General features: G+C 38.2%; 1 protein-coding gene across 1 annotated transcript in view; it reads right to left on the reverse strand.

The window, feature by feature from the left end:
- Window positions 1–13,547, reverse strand: part of LOC108714306 (cytosolic carboxypeptidase 6) — an 871,648-nt gene extending 858,101 nt beyond the window's left edge. Inside the window, exon 1 of the mRNA XM_018258404.2 lies at window positions 13,436–13,547. Within this exon, the coding sequence (XP_018113893.2) occupies window positions 13,436–13,466 (31 nt within the window). The 5' untranslated portion in view covers window positions 13,467–13,547. The remainder of the gene's footprint in view (window positions 1–13,435) is intronic.
- Between the last annotated feature and the right edge of the window lie 4,269 nt (window positions 13,548–17,816).

Genomic DNA, 17,816 nt, shown 5'->3' on the forward strand with positions numbered 1-17,816 from the left:
GTTATTCAGAAAGCTTTAAATTACAAGGAGGCAGTCTCACATAGACTGCATTTTAATTTAAATAATTCAGAATTTTTAAACGGATTTCCTTTTTTTCTTGTAATAAAGAGTATGGGTATTAGAGGCAAAACAATACCATTGTGTTTATTTAATGTTTACATTAATTTTAAGCAGATTTAATGTATGGAGATGCAAATGGCGAAAACATCCCTTAAACAGAAAATCCCAGGTCTCAAGCATTCTGGATAATAGGTCCCATATCTGTACTATAACGTACATTTACTCTGCACACAAGTACACAAAGGTTTTTGTAGGCAAAGCAGCAGCTTTAAAGAGGAGGTTCACCTTTAACTTAACTTTTAGCATGTTATAGAACAGCCAATTATAACAAACTTTTCAGTTGGTCTTCATTATTTATAGCTTTTAAATTAGTTGCCTTATGAATCCGATTTAATTTTTCGGGAAAAAAAAACGAATTAAATTGAGCGAAATTTCGGATTGTATGAATTTTTTGCCCGTCTTTCCCCCGAAACGCTTGAGTTTTTGACTGAAAAAGTCTGATTTTCAGACTAAACCCAGCTCAAATGCAATAACTTCAAATTGAGATTAGTGCCTCTCCCATTGACTTATACAGGATCAACAGGTTTGAGTTTTTGGCAAAATAGCTTGATCAGAAAAAAATTTAGGTTTACTAAATAACCCCATTAAAGGGGTTCTTCACCTTTGAGAACTTTAAGTATATAGAGAGTGATATTCTGAGACAATTTGCAATTTGTAGTCATTTTCTATTACTGAAGGTTTTTGAGTTATTTAGCTTTTTATTCAGCAGCTATTCAATTTGCAATTGGTAACGAGGGTCCAAATTACCCTAACAACCATAAGAGACTGGAAGATGAATACATTTGTAGCCTTACAGAGCATTTGTTTTTAAGAAGGAATTCTTGGGACCTGGGGTTTCCTGGATAATGGATCTTTCCGTATTTTGGATCTTCATTACCTCAAGTCTACTAGAAAATCATTTAAACATTAAATAACCCCAATAGGCTGGTTTTGCTTTCAGTAAGGATTAATTATATCTTAGTTTGGATCAAGTATAAGGTACTGTTTTATTATAAGAGAAAAGGAAATAATTTTTAAAATTTCAGATTTTTTGGATAAAATTGAGTTTATGGGAGACAGCCTTTCTGTAATCTGTGAGCTTTCTGGATAACTAGTTTTCAGATAACAGATCCCATACTTGTACAAGTAACATCAAGTCCTACCTTCCTGAAAACCTCCACAATTAGGATAAAATCAATAGAACAGAAAAGGACACAATCACACTCACAGAAACTTGTAGTTTCTTAGCTTTCCAATCAACCACTGCCACAAATCCCACAACCAGGTCAGGCCATGCCTCTTAAAGGAGAAGGAAAGCCCCAGGGCGCAAAACCCCTCCCCCCCTCCCGTGTATTGCCCCCCCTCCCTCCTCCCCCCTGGCCTACCCCTCCCGCTGGGCAAATGCCCCTAACTTGTTACTCACCCCTCAGCGCAGGTCCTGTCCACGGAGTTCACAGTCGCCATCTTCTCCCACGCGCGTCTTCTTCCTGCTCTGACCGGCGTCTTCTGGCGCATGCGCAGTAGGAACAGGTACCGGTACAGCTCTATTGCGCATGCGCCGAATGTCACGAAGTTTTCCGATTTCACTTCGTGACATTCGGCGCATGCGCAATAGAGCTGTACCGGTACCTGTTCCTACTGCGCATGCGCCAGAAGACGCCGGTCAGAGCAGGAAGAAGACGCGCGTGGGAGAAGATGGCGACTGTGAACTCCGTGGACAGGACCTGCGCAGAGGGGTGAGTAACAAGTTAGGGGCATTTGCCCAGCGGGAGGGGTAGGCCAGGGGGGAGGAGGGAGGGGGGGCAATACACGGGAGGGGGGGAGGGGTTTTGCGCCCTGGGGCTTTCCTTCTCCTTTAAATACAGGTAAGGCTAATGAATCCTAACACATGACTAGGTAATCATTTTCAGGGCTCTTGTAGACAGAGTTTAGAAATGCATGCTGAAAGTGACAAAATGCAAATATTGCTTATATAAACATTTTTTTTTAAATGCACCTAAGTGTGTTTTGAGTTCCAAACGCAACCCTTTACCCTATTGTCTTTTGAATGTGCATCAAGCAATGCAGCATGTGGTGTCTAAATAAAGCATAGATATGCAAATAACAACTCTGAACACATGAGTACAACCAGACAATAACATTAGCTGAGAGAGAGAGTAGTTGCTCCAAAAAAATATTAATAATCAATTTATTTTGCTATTTAAAGGAAAACTATACCCCCAAAATGAACACTTAAGCAACAGATAGTTCATATCAAATTAAGTGACATATTAAAGAATCTTACCAAACTGGAATATATATTTAAGTAAATATTGCCCTTTTACATCTCTTGCCTTGAGCCACCATTTCGTGATGGTCTGTGTGCTGCCTCAGAGATCACCTGACCAGAAATACTACAACTCTAACTGTAACAGGAAGAAGTGTGGAAGCAAAAGACACAACTCTGTCTGTTAATTGGCTCATGTGACCTAACATGTATGGTTTGTTGGTATGTTTGTGAGTACAGTGAATCGTACGATCCCAGGGGGCGGCCCTTATTTTTTAAAATGGCAATTTTCTATTTATGATTACCCAATGGCACATACTACTAGAAAAGTATATTATTATGAAAATGGTTTATTTACATGAAGCAGGATTTTACATATGAGCTGTTTTATGCAATATCTTTTTATAGAGACCTACATTGTTTGGGGGGTATAGTTTTCCTTTAATAAGCACATATTTATTGCTATATATTGTATTCATTACAAGGACTTGAGACTACCCCTATATGTAATGAAATACACTAAGTTTGCCCAGTTGCAGTAAATCAACAATAAGGTTTTAAATGGCTTACAAGTAAATTCTACCTGCTAATTGGTTACTATGGGTTACTGCACCTGGGCAAACTTAGGGGCATATTTATCATGCTGTGTACAAAATGGAGTGAAAGTTGTTGCTCATAGCTACGAATCAGATGTTTGCTTTTGTTTTCTAACTGTTGAATTATAATTGCTGACTGGTTGCTCTTGGCAGCATCAACGGTAATGCTTACACTCCATTTTTTCACAGCATGATAAATAGGCACCCTTTTTAGTGTATTTTATTACATAACCTCTATATTGCTTTTTTAAATGCACCTTAGTCCACTTTTGTCAGTTCCAAATGTAACCCTATATTATATTGTCTTCTGAATGTGCTTCAAGGGCAAGACAATGTTGCATGATAAGCTGATGCGTTTGGGTGCACTCATACGTGTGCCTTAAATATACATCATACACATAAAAAAGCCATATCTCAGAGCCCTAATACTACATACACATGGTGAGGCTCATTTAAAAACACTGGGCAAATTTAAAATGAAAATGTAATATAAGCTTCATCATACTGAAATAAGAAACTTTCTCAATACAATCAATTACATATTCTGCATTGCTTCTAAAATAATCAAGTTTATCTTCACTATCCCTCTCTCAGCATCTGTTTCTCTTCATTCTGTCTTCTTGCAGCAGTTGGGCGTCAAATATTCATTGACAGTTAGATGCAATATACTGTATCTTATAGGGGGAGACTCTCTTTCATAGTAACTGTATTAGAGGTCACTCAAATAACTGATTCCAGTACAAACAAAATCTAACAAAATAACTGCGTTTTGCACAAATCCTGCATGTGGAGAGACAGGATTTCTGGCGATTTTAATAGAGTGAGCTCTAATACATCTTCTAGACAAAAGGAGCCACCCTATAAGATATATTGAATCTAACTGTCAATGAATATCTGACACCCAACTCCTGCATGAAGACAGAATGAAGAAAAACTTGATTATTTCAGAAATGGTACAGACTTTTTAACTGATTATATTTAGAAAACTGTTTTATTTCAGTATGCTGAAGCTCATATTACATTTTCATTTTTGCAACACATTTTAAGATTCATTTGGTGTTACATTTAACTAAAATGTTTGTCTACTCAAACAAAAGACAAATTTACAATACTCTGAAAGCCATCTTTTTACTCCACTCTATGCCAAATTATTTTTGTTAAAACGTTGAAGTAAAGCAATTTCTTCAATTTAGCACATGTTTTTGAATTTGACATTCTTATCAGTAAAAATGGCATAAATAACGTATACAAACTTCACAGTGTCATAAGTTGTTTTTATGGCAACATTTTGTATTACAAATTTCCTAAAGTGCTCATTAATTGCACTGAGGGTATTGTGAATCTGAAGTTCTTACTCCAATAATACTCCAATAATACCTTTTACTCCAATTTTAGTTTACTTCAATCAATTCCTCATCTCCTGTTGAATATTCGGTTACTGTTGTATGTGAAGTAAAAATGACAGTTCAAATAACACAAATAATTTAAGCCTCTGCCTAAGTACAGGTACAAAAAAGCAATACTGTTTTTCATTGCATTTCTAATTATACCTTACTTTGATGTTCACTGACCTAGTACAAAAAAAGGGGTAAAGGTTAGGGGTAAGTATATTGACAACAGTTACAAAATATTTTGGGGGTAAACACAAACTTACATTTCAATAAAAATACAAATAATTAGTTCTCCTTGCATCTGATAACTGACTTGAATAAGCTTATGAAAAGCAATTATATTTAATTATAGAGCAGTTTGATCATGTAGGCAATTCAAAAGAAAACTGCAAATAGTAACTGATTTCTCAGGTCAGGGTTAAATGGCCCAGATTACAATAAATTAAGTAGGTTCAGTTTAAAATGGATCAGTGCATGTAACCTGTTATGTTTACTGAAGTGTTTGCACATGGAATTATCAGCAGCAACTTTCATTTGAAAAAATGAAAGTGTTTTAAAGTAATGAAAATATAATGTAGTGTTGCCCTGCACTGGTAAAACTGATCTGTTTGCTTCAGAAACACTACTATAGTTCATATAAATAAGCTGCTGTGTAGCAATGGCGGAAATTGAAAAGGGCTATATGGCACAGGATAAATAGTGGATAACAGATAACAACATTATGGCTACACAGCAGCTTATTTATATAAACAATAGCAGTGTTTCTGAGGCAAACACAACAGTTTTACTAGTGCAGGGCAACACTGCATTATATTTTTATTACTTTAAAACACTTTCATTTTTTGTTGTTACTGTTCCTTTAATTTCTGGTGTCAGTATCTCTTTAAGTTGTACTTAATAGTGGAGGCTACGACTAATGCCATACCAGGCTGCTCCCATCAACCCATACTAATATTTATAGTCAGGCCCTCTCCTATCCATATCCCAGTTTCTAATTAAAATCAGTGCATGGTTGCTATAGTAATTTGGACCACAAATAATAAAAAATGAAAACCAAATGTCTCAGAAGATCACTCTGTACATCATACTAAAAGCTAAAAATGTAAATTGTTCACCTTTAAATTAAACAAAGCACATTGTTGGGCAAAATGTGCATCACTGTAGCTGCACACATCACTAAGAACAGAGACTGTGGCATATAGGGTACTACTGCTAAGAATGAGCTGATTTTTTAGATGGGACCTCCTTCCTACTATGTCTTATACCACATAACACTTAATATCTGTGTATTTATACCTATTTGTTTTAATATTTGTCCTCCCTGTGTGTACTTTTGGATATTGTAAGATTGTACAGCGCTGCATATCTTTGTAGAGTGTGGTAGAGTGACCAGAGAAATGTGTAGTCTTTCCTTACAGTTCTCTATATTGGGAGGTATAAGCTTCAAGGCAGATATACATACATACATACATGCAAAAAGCTTTTTGCATCAAACTCTATGACAATATGTTTGAGATGGCTCCTTTTTGCATGATAGATGTTGCTGTCCCTTTTTAGGGATGCACTGAATCCACTATTTTGGATTCGGCCAAACCCCCGAATCCTTCAAGAAAGATTCAGCCGAATACCGAACCAAATCTGAATTTGCATATGCAAATTAGAGGTGGAAAGTGGAAAACATTTTTACTGCCTTCTTTTGGAACAAAAAGTCACGCGATTTCCCTCCCCTGCCCCTAATTTGAATATGCAAATTAGGATTCGGTTCGGCTGAGCAAAAGGATTCAGCCGAATCCAATTCCTGCTGAAAAAGGCCGAATCCTGTCAGAATCCCGAACCGAATCCTGGATTCGGTGCATCCCTAGTCCTTTTAGAAGTAAGCAGTAGAATCACTGAAACTCAAAAACAATTTAAAAAAATCAATACACAATAAAGAAATTTGCTATATGATTGCTAACTTTCAAGCGTGCTTTTAAATATGCTAAATGGCACCTGATAGGCAGGATTGTTCTCAAAAATTCTCAAAAGGATTTTTCCAAAAATATTTATTATGATATAATATAATATTTAAATATATATTACATCAAAAAAGTCATAGCAAAGCAAATCTCATAGCCCAACGCATTTCGACCAAAGCATGGTCTTCCTCAGGGGCAATCAAAATGAAAATAAAACTGAAAAGGCAGCAGGACCCTCTTTTGAATTATCACGTCACATTCTTGATTTGAGTGTGCACCTTCTAAGCTTTAGACTGCTTTTGCTATACCATTGGCTAAGCAACTTTTTGAAACATAATTAAAATTCATAGTTTTTATTCCAGTTGTAGTAAAAAATTTTATTTGAACATTGATACATCAGCCCCAAAGTCTACTAAAAACTTTTAAACTTTAATTAAACCCAGTGGCAATGTTTTGCCCCCAATTTGGACTTACACAGCTTAGTTGGGAGCAAGTTACTGTTTTATTGTTACAGAGAAAAAGGAAAACATTAAAGAAAAAACAATTAATTGCTTAAAATTAACTCTATAGTCTTCTTGAATTTGGAGATTTCTGGATATCAGTTTTCTAGTTAAGGGATCTCTTTACATGACAGGTGTCTTAGAAACTACAGGTTTGACACACAAATCCACATATCACATATCAGATCAGATTACAAACCAGATGGACTCTCAATAAAACTGGCCATAGATACAAAGATCTGATCGTACGAATCGAGGATCCGTACAATTTTCAAACCGTGTATGGAGAGACTTGACATTTTTCGTCTGGCGGAGAACGGTCGTTTGGTCGATTGGACAGGTTAAAAGATTTCTGTTGGCTGCCGAAAACATCTCTTCATGTATTGCCGATTGTATGGTTTTCAGTGGGAAACTGTCACTAGCTTTGGTCGGACATAACTTTCGTTTGATTGCTGTCAGGGGCAGAACATTGCTGATCTGTTCTTTTCTACTTTATTTGATCGGAACCGTTAGTGGCAGGTTGGGAGATGGGGAAGTCCGATAGTTCGATGATTTACATGACCGGATCTTTGCGTATATGGCTAGCTTAGAGACTCGTATTAGAGCCTATCAGGATTAAACTCAAAGGGCTACTTTGCTAAAGGGTGGGGTAGGTGGTGAATTGCTTACATTTCACTGCTCTCTGTACACTTATATTGGATTTTTAAAGAGGAACAAAACCCTGCCACAACCCCATTCGCCCCCTTTTCCACGCCCTTCCCACATCACCAGCTACTTTCAAAAGTATACTTAATTTAGCACCTGCTATAAAAAGGCAGAGTTGTGCAGCAAGGTTGCCAGGCACCATCTAATGCTGCTTTGGTTACTCTTCTGTCAGATTGTGGACATTGAGCATGCAGAAGCATGTGAGGTTGAAGCAGATCTGGACATAGATGGTGCCTGCCAATCCCACTGCCAATCCCACTGCATAACCTTTAAGGGTATTTTTATCCTGACTTCACTCCTTGATAACAATTCTATAAAACTGAATATAGAGCTGTGAAATGTCCCTTTGTTGACCTAATGTGACCTCTATATTAACCCTGCATTTAATATACACCCAAAGTACACCCTGTCTCAGGGTCAGACTGGGGGGTCAGGGCCCACCGGGGCAGACACTTCAGGGCCCCGCCGCCACCCCCCTCACCAGTGTCTGGCGGGTCTGGTCCAGCAGAGCCATGAGGGCTGGGGCCCACTGGGTTTTTTCCCAATGTCCCGCTGCCCTGTTCGAGGAGCATGTTATCATTTACTCTTTCCTTGTCTTTTGTGCCGGTTTACATATGTAGCACGATTACCAAGATTCTGCTGATGTCATATGTATATATGTTTATACTGTCCTAGTCCATGCAGGCAATGCAAAAAATCTAAATTGTAAACAGATGTACTGTAGCTTGTTATGACTGACTAAATCCAATTAAATCTTCCAGTCACCCGGTTCAACTTGCTGCATTGATTTTTCATTTCAAGTTGTATTTGATACTTCAGCCTCTGTGCAGAGCTATAAAAGGTTCTACTAAAATTGTGTTTGTACTTCTGAAGCTGATAAAGATACCATAAAATGCAATACAGTAAATTGCAGGCAGGCATCTGGTGTGGTTTTCATACACATTGCAGGGCCATTTTGCTAATTTTTACACTTAGGGGGGCAGATTTATCAAGGGTCGAATTTTGAATTCGAATTTAGAATTCGAATTTTCGAGCTTTTTTAAGACCTAAACTATTATTTGCCTATTCACTACCTAAAACCTGCCAATTGCTGTATAAGTTAATTGGTCCAGGGATCAATTTGGTGATGTTTGCAGACTTCCTGACATTCAAGTTTTTTTGCAGAGAAAAAAACTTGAATCGAGTTTTAATAACTCAGATCGAATTCGGTTTGAATTTAATTCGAGTTTTTGGGTCGATCCTATTCACCCGAGTTTAGAAAATGTAATGTATAAAGGCTGGAGTAAGTGGATGTGTAACATAATAGCCAGAACACTACTTCCTGATTTGCAGCTCTCTTCAAGTTGCTGACTAACTCAGAGTTAGAGAGTTGCAAAGCAGGAAGTAGTGTTCTGGCTATTATGTTAGACATCCAGTCACTCCAGCCTTTATACATTATATTTTTTGTTAACTAACTATATTAGAAATATTTTATATTTTGCACAGCCTATCTATTTACCCAGTTTTTATTTTCACACTGAACTGTTCCTTTTAAGTATAAAAAGTATAAAGGTAGAATTGCAACTGCAGCAAAACACTGTTATTTTAACAAATATATTCACTATCATTCAGATCTTTAAAAGTCACTACTGCACTATTGCTAGTACATAAATAAGATTAACATAATACAGGTATGGTATCTCTTATCCGGAAACCCGTTATCCAGAAAGTTCAAAATTACAAAATGCCTGTCTCCCATAGACTCCATTTTATCCAAATAATATAAATTTTTAGAAATGATTTCCTTTTTCTCTGTAGTAATAAAACAGTACCTTGTACTTGAACCCGAGTAACTGAATTGAATGGCATATTAAAGAATCTTACCAAACTGGAATATATATTTACATAAATATTGTCCTTTTACATCGCTTGCCTTGAACCACCATTTCGTGACTCTATCTGTGCTGCCTCAGAGATCACCTGACCAGAAATACTACAACACTAACTGTAACAGGAAGAAGTGAGGAAGCAAAAGGCAGAACTCTGTCTGTTAATTGACTCATGTGACCTTACATGTGGTTTGTATGTGTACACAGTGAATCTTACGATCTCAGGGGGCTGCCCTAAATTTTTAAAATGGCAATTTTCTATTTATGATTACCCAATGGCACATACTACTAAAAAAAGTATATTATTATGATAATGGTTCATTTACCTGAAGCAGGGTTTTACACCTGAGCTGTTTTACTCAGTATCTTTTAATAGAGACCTACATTGTTTGGGGGGTATAGTTTTCCTTTAAGGTATGAAGATACAAATTATGGAAAGATCTGTCATCTGGAAAACCCCAGGTCCCGAGCATTCTGGATAACAGGTCCCATACTTGCTCTCAATAGGAAAACAAAAAAAACAGTTTTGCTCATTTGATACAAACATATCAAAGATAGCATTTTGTTATGCATTATGAAATGGGTTGTACAGAGGACTTTAAGACATATTCCCTGGTCATCGAACCCCATACGAACCATACTAGCATTACCACTTACTATTAACCTTCCACACTTCTTGCTAACACAACCCATGCCAAAATGAACCTGTGCACCACAGAAACTTGTATATCACATTGCAACTGCCATCCAGCTGGTACTCCCCGTTTCAAAGAAAACTCATAAGGTTCCTAACATTACTGAGGTAATCACAAGAGTTGAAATTTTTAAATAAATCATGGCCTCAATAACCAATACAGCTTAAATATATGCAAACATATGGTGCAGCCAGGACTCTTATATCATAAGATGAAACCAGGGAGATGCTACAATTTGAATCAGGAACTTGAACTGAAAATAGCATCTTCTTTGTTGGACGGTGGGACCACTGCTGGTGCTCCTGTATCTTTTGTATCCTTCTTTTGACACCTGCTACTGTTGACCCGAAAAATATCAGATTCAGGAGAGATCTATATATTTTTGTGTCATTTTCAAAGACCTTACTTGTATTTACAACCTGCATCTGTATTTAAGCACACAACAATGCTATTCCTTTATTGTTTATCTTTTCCATTTTTCACCTTAATACTCTTGTATAAAAAGTTAATACTTCTGTGCAATTTTCAATGCATACAGTATACTGTTTTACTTCAACACTAGAAAACAAACAGGGAATGAAATGTGCATAATATCAGCATTTGTAATGATTCTTGTGCATATGACACATAAAACATTGTAAACAAGGTGTCAGCAATTGAGTGTTATTGTCTACCTTTTTAAAACTGTTACCTCATAAGATATGAGATAACTATAAGTATCATATATTTCTCATCTACTTGTTATGCCGTAGTTTGTGAGTTAGAAAGCAATTAATAACTAATGGCATATTATTAGTGATACAAATGATGTCCTGCTACATCCTTTACTCTAAGTAGTTATTTTTTGTAACAATAGTCCATTAAAGCTAATTAGAATGGCTGCGGCAATTTCCTGACACTGAAAATTTAAATTCCAACAATTATTACAGATAATTAGCAGTTTGTTTTGGGACTACCAAAACGTAATTGACAGAATTAAAAACACTATTCACAACAATGTGTACTTAGCAGCACGTCAAAGGCACAGATGACCATAACTGTTGTGATTATTCTGTACATTACACACACATACATATATATTTATATATTTAAGCATTACTTCTAAACAACAATCAGATAATTATATGTATGATTAGCACAGTCTGCAATTCTCCTGAGGGAAGATCCATCCAATAAAATAGGTGTTATGATGTGTGAGTGTGTGTGTGTGTTTTTTAGAGGGGAAGGCACAGAAAATGGATGTAAATGTAATCGCAACTGAAAGCACTATGTGTTTGTCCCTCTCTGCAATGTTGGTTCTGACTTTTCAGTTGGCATCTACTACATTGTTTAAAGAATCAGAACTAACAATTCAGAGAACAGAAAGAGACAAATACTGCTAACAATAAGAATCACATTTACAAATCACTCTAAATCCACTGTAAATGATTACTGATGCATGCACAATGTAGTTTGCTCAAATTAAAATTATTTGTATAGTATCAACTGATCCTCTTAAAGGGGCTGTGGGTTCACCTGGACTGCACCTGGACCTCCCTTTACAACTGGTGAGTTCTACTAAAAACCTGAGCTTTTTCTACTTTCATACTGACTACTATCAACAAAAGTGTGTGATCTATACTTCCCCATCTGCACCTGCATTTTGCAAAATGTGTTGTGCCATGTCCCAACCCCATTCGATAAGGGCAAATGACTGTGTAACAGTTTCTTCCCCCAAGCCATAAGGCTCCTAAATACTCAAGGACCGGACAGATCTCTCACACTCCACACACACTCCATCTGACCTTACTATATACCACAACGTTACACAGCCACTGTACGCCATTGTATAAATAAATAGCCATTGGATACAATTGTTCTCTATGAGCACATCTGCACTTTATCATGTTCTTTATCATGTTCTTACTACTATCATATCACAATTATACACCCATCATGTCTGACGTTTAGCATTATTTACTTAACATATTACATCTGCTGAGTGTGCACTGTCTTGTCCTGTCCCTGCACTATGCTGTCCTGTCTTGCAGGAGTTGCATATTTTTGCACTTGCATCTTTTGTCTGTTGTGTGTAGCACCATGGTCCTAGAGGAACGTTGTTTCGTTTCCCTGTGTACTGTACAAACGTATATGGATGAAATGACAATAAACCCACTCTTGACTCTTAAAGGAACAGTTCAGTATGAAAATAAAACCTGTGTAAATAGAAAGGTTATGCAAAATAAAAAATGTTTCTAATATAGTTAGTAAGGCAAAAAGGTAATGTATAAAGGCTGGAGTGAGTGGATGTCTAACATAACAGAATAGAACACTACTTCCTGCTTTTCAGCTCTCTAACTCTGAGCTTGTCAGCAACTTGAAGGGGGGCCACATGGTACATTTCTGTTCAGTGAGTTTGCAATTGATCCTCAGCATTCAGCTCAGATTCAAAAGCAATAGATATGACCAATGTGCCCCCCCCCCTCAAGTCTCGGATTGGTTACTGCCTGGTAACCAGGGTAACCAGTCAGTGTTAACCAAGAGAGATGAAAAGCAGGAAGTAGTGTTCTGGCTATTATGTTACATATCCAGTCACTCCAGTCTTTATACATTACATTTTTGCCTAACTAACTATATTAGAAACTTTTTTTTATTTTGCACAGTTTTTGTTTTTACACTGAACAATTCTTTTAAATGAGCATTTATGCTATACATCAGCCCTGAAAACATGCTCATATGTCATTCTACATAGACCACAAATCATTGGCTAAAGCAGAAAACTATGGCCACCTACATTAAACAGGGTGGGTAGCTATGACTCCTCTGAAAACAGTGGCATTTATTTCAAGTAGTAATTAAAAGAACACATATTATTACTGGTTATAAAACAACTTCAGGGTGGCAAAACGGATTGAATGACTTACTCAGGATCCCTTGAGTAAAAGGTTAAGAAATACTGGGTAAAAGGAGGACTGCCTGTCGCCATAGGCACCTGGAAAGGTCTGTAAACTCAGGTCTTCCTATATTTTGCTCTTTTTGCACGATTCTTAGCATTGGCATGAAGCATCATGTATGGTTTAGCCTGTCTGCTCTTTGAATGGAACACCCGACTGATCTAATACACACGAGATGCTATGAACTACAGTAGAATACACCAGTAAAACGTAACACTTCAAACTAGCACACTAAGACAGCCATTTAATGTTGATAGGGTTATTAATGGAATTAAGACCCACAAGATCAAATGAACAGCCTGCATTAAAAACGCAAACAACGATCAACCAGATTCTATCCAATATACAATATGCCCGTCCCCTAAACCCCCCCCCCCCTTTTCCCCAGACCCGCGGAGTTCTCACGTAAGCCAGAACAATAACAGACCCGTCTCTGTATTCCCGCGACTTTCCGCCATGTTTGTTTTCCTCCGCAAGAATCTAAGAGACGCTGTTATAGCGTTGTTATAGTAACCAGTGACGTCTTGCCGTTTCGCGTTGGGAATGGTCCAAGGCGTAATGATGATGTCACGTGGAGGCGGAGCCATTCTGCTGTCCTTGGTGCTGAAACGAAATAATTCTCCGTATATCCTTGACCCAGTGACCGCAACACGAGGTTTCTGTCTTGCAGTTGCAGGGCCATTGTGCGTGCGTGGTGGTGGCATTGGACCACGATATGTTCTAGCACACAGATTAAGGCACGAACACCAGTACTTTTGAGGACTTTAGCTAATACACTACGTGGCTTTATTGGGCCGGAGATGCAGATAGCAAATTCAAATCATCGAATTTTGTGGCTAATTCTATCCAGGGCCGGATTTACATAGAGGGCGCCCCTAGGCCCACTGCCGTTCATCACCCCTGTGCTCTTCCATTTATTTGTGCAAATTTTCATCATCAATGGGGAAATGTAAAAAATGATTGTATCTCCAGCTCATCCCCACTGCTTTTGAACCATTGTGGGTGTGGTTGGGCAGCATGCCGCCCCCCTAAAATCCTGCCACCCTAGGCCCGGGCCTAGGTGGCCTTTCCACAAATCCGGGCCTGATTCTATCCATAAAAGACTTTAAGAGTTGGAAGGGATAGTGCGTTAGAATTGCTTGTGTGGGGATCAGTGCCGGACTGGCCCACCGGGATACCAGGAAAACTCCCGGTGGGCCCAGGAGTCAGTGTGCCACTTGCTTCTAACATATTTCATGGTCATTTCCTATTTCTTTATGAGAAAAAAAGAGGCTTAATAATGGAATAATATAGTATAGTGTGTAAAGAAAAGAGACTAGGAGAATAAATAGGTTGAGTGAGGAGAGGAGCTATAATAGTTTGGAAAGTGGGCCCTAAGGTTTTCTGGTGGGCCCCTGGCATCCCAGTCCAAAACTGGTGGGGATTTATAGGGTCAGCTAATAAAAGGGCACTGTACATCTTTATGATGGCTAGTGAAACAATGGAGTAAGTGCTCTGGGGTGGATTTTACCCAATCCTTGTCTGTCTGGCTTCTAATTAGGCCTAGTCAAGGACTCAGGACTGTCATTTTAGTGTCAGACTGGCCCACCTGGATACCAGTAAAACTCCCAGTGGGCCCAGGTGCCAGTGGTCCCTCATGATGTTAAACATTTGGCCTATTTCATGGCCATTCCCTATTTCTATTAAGCTAAATTGATGGAATAAAAGTTTATAGTATGTAAAGAATAGAGACTAAAAGAATAGAGGTTGAGTGAGGAGAGGAATAATAATAGTACTGAGAGTGGGCCCCTGGTCTAAGGTTTTTGGGTGGGCCCAAGAGTATTTATCTGAAAACAGATAGTTATGCAAGCTCAGGATTTCATGAGCTAACGAACTGTCATCAATGTTTGTTTGGTTGGTTGCAGTCGGAGACACAGATTTGCAGTTCTGCATGTCTTGCAGCAGCTCAGTCAGATAGGCAAGATCCATTTTGCATGAGCTGCATGCTTTCTAATGACATTAAATGTGCAACCCTGTGGCATTGCTTCATAAACTGAGTGACATTTCTTTGCATTCCAGTAAAAGATTTTTTTCACCTGCACAATTAAGGGGTAGTTCCCGATTAAATTAATTTTAGGCATGTTCTAGGAAATGATATTCCATTTTTAGTTTTAGTCTTTTTTTAATTATTTAGCTTTTTGCTCAGCAGCTCTCCAGTTGGAATTTTAGCAGCTATCTGTTTTTTTAGAGGAATTTTAGCAGCTATCTGGTTGATAGGGTCCAATTTACCCTAGCAAACAGGCAGTGGTAAAAGCCTACCCTCAGGTAGGAAGTTTTTTTATTCCTTCTCCACCCACTATGACATATCTACCTGCCATTGGCAGGTTTAAATATTTCAGCGGACATACGTGGCTATAAATTCTGACATCCGTCAACGAGATTGCTACCTTTGACAAAGCCTGGGGTTCCCGGGCGAAACGAGCGTCAGGCGCATTTGATTCTTTTAGATTTCATAGGCAGGGCTTGGAACTGGCTACTGGTGGTGGGAGGCTATGTAGTGATCCAACTCAATAGGTTAAGAGAACATTAGCCTCATATTCACTGTATTAGATGCCGCCAATGCTGCAGATATGTCCTCATAAGAGCCAATCATGCTCAATACCGATCGCTATCACATGGTGGGAGGGTGAGCTACTGGTGGGGGGAGGCTACAGAATGATCTAATGCAAGGTTACAATAGACTATTAGCCTCATATTCACCCTGTTAGGTGCCACTGAGACATAGCTGATTAGGCTCAATACCGATCACGATACCGAACACAGTGGACCTGGGAGCTGTGTACCGTTGATTTCTTCTAGCGTTTTCCCTAAAACTCTACTACCTGAGAATTTTAACTTATTCACAACAGACATCTAATATTTTATATAACTAATAAAAGTTACATTTTACGCATCTAATTGAGATTTGTCACTAAGATGGTGGGGTGGTGCAACTATAATGGGTCGCTCCTCTCTCCCTCAATCATATTAAGTATATCTGACCCTGCACAACACCTTTGCTTCTCCTGATGATTGGTGCCACATTCATACTTTTTCTAAGTATAGCTCTTCTTTAAAAAATGTAAGTAATTTATAGCTTTTATAGTGTACTGTAAAGGGTATACTTATGTAAAATGGCTGTGGTGGCTAGTATTAACATTAAAAAAACATTAATTATTATTTTATTATTTATTATTATTCATGAAACGGCACACTGTTATTGCAAAAGGTTGCTCATTGTCTGTGCAGAAAGACTATGTTTCCTGAAATGCATCACAAGGGCCTTTATTTGCACAAAAAAGCATTAGCAACAATACCACTGTGTCAATATGTTGTGCTTCCATGTTAGTTATACATATTGGTCATGTTTGAAAACAACTGCAAATCGTGAACTAGGGGTGCTCAATGGTTTCATTGAGGGACCCACTGTGTTGGGGAAGTAGGATAAAATTTAAGTTGATCTGTGATTGATTTCACTGGACCCATATTAAAGTGGCAGTTTTGAACATTTTTTAATTTTTAAAGAAATAGTTCAGTGTAAAAATAGACAGGCTGTGTGAAATAAACAATCTTTCTAATATATTTAGTTAGCCAAAAATGTCATGTATAAAGGCTGGAGTGAATGGGTGTCTAACATAGCCAGAATACTACTTCCTGCTTTTCAGCTCTCTAACTCTGAGTTAGTCAGTGACTATAAGGGGGCCCCCATTTTTTATTTTTATACTGAACTGTTCCAAATAATCCAAAATGATTTGCCTTTTCCCTTTAATAATAAAACAGTACCTTGTACTTGATCCAAACTAAGATATAATTGATCCTTATTGGAAGCAAAGCAGCCTTTTGGGTTTATTTAATGTTTAAAGAATTTTCTAGTAGACTTAAAGGAAAAACAACCCCTTAATAAAAAAATCCCTACCCTCTACCCTACATAGACCCCCTCCCTCCTCCCCCCCAGCCTAAGTTTTAACCCTGGCAAATGCCCCTCTGTCTGTACTAACCCCTTCATGCAGATTTTGTCCAGCGGCGTTCACGGCAGCCATCTTCTCTTTAGTAATCTTCAGAATGAGGCCGGCGTAGCAGCGCATGCGCAGTTGGAGCAATTTTCTGTCTCACGACAACTGCGCTTGCGCCAAAAGTGACAAAGATCGCCAAAGCGCCGGTCTTATTCTGAAGATTATCTAAGATGCTGAAGAAAGCACTCATGAACTCCACTAGACAGAATCTGCATGGAGGGGTGAGTAAAGAGTAGCAGCTAGGCTGGGGCGGGGTCTATGTAGGGTAGGGGGTAGGGTTTTTTTTATTAAGGATTTGTTTCTCCTTTAAGGTCCAAATTACAGAAAGATCTGTTATCCATAAGACTACAGGTCCCTAGCATTCTGGATAACAGGTCCTATACGTGTTCTACAGCTGAAGCAAGTTATTTGCTGCAAAATGAAATTTATAAAATAGAGTACTGATGAGTGGACTTGCAGAGTTTGGCTTCACTGAAAATATATGGAAAGGTGCTCACTGCCCAGATAGCTCCTTAGATAGATAGGGGAAGGCCATTGGTTCATGTAGGAGACCAAGGACGGATAATAATGACAATGGTGTTCTATTTTTCTGACCGCACTACACCCTGTTTTTTTCAGCAAAACAGACCACACGTTTGTGAAATTTTCACTGAAACAAGTTTCTTCATAGCAATGTAATGAGTGAAAAAGTTTGATCATCCATATTTAATAGTAAAAATTGGCCAAAAGGGACTCCACAATCCTTTACAAGTAAAAAGAGATGATTATTTTGTCTTG

Source organism: Xenopus laevis, chromosome 4L (assembly GCF_017654675.1).
Source record: "Xenopus laevis strain J_2021 chromosome 4L, Xenopus_laevis_v10.1, whole genome shotgun sequence".
Lineage (NCBI taxonomy): Eukaryota > Metazoa > Chordata > Amphibia > Anura > Pipidae > Xenopus > Xenopus laevis.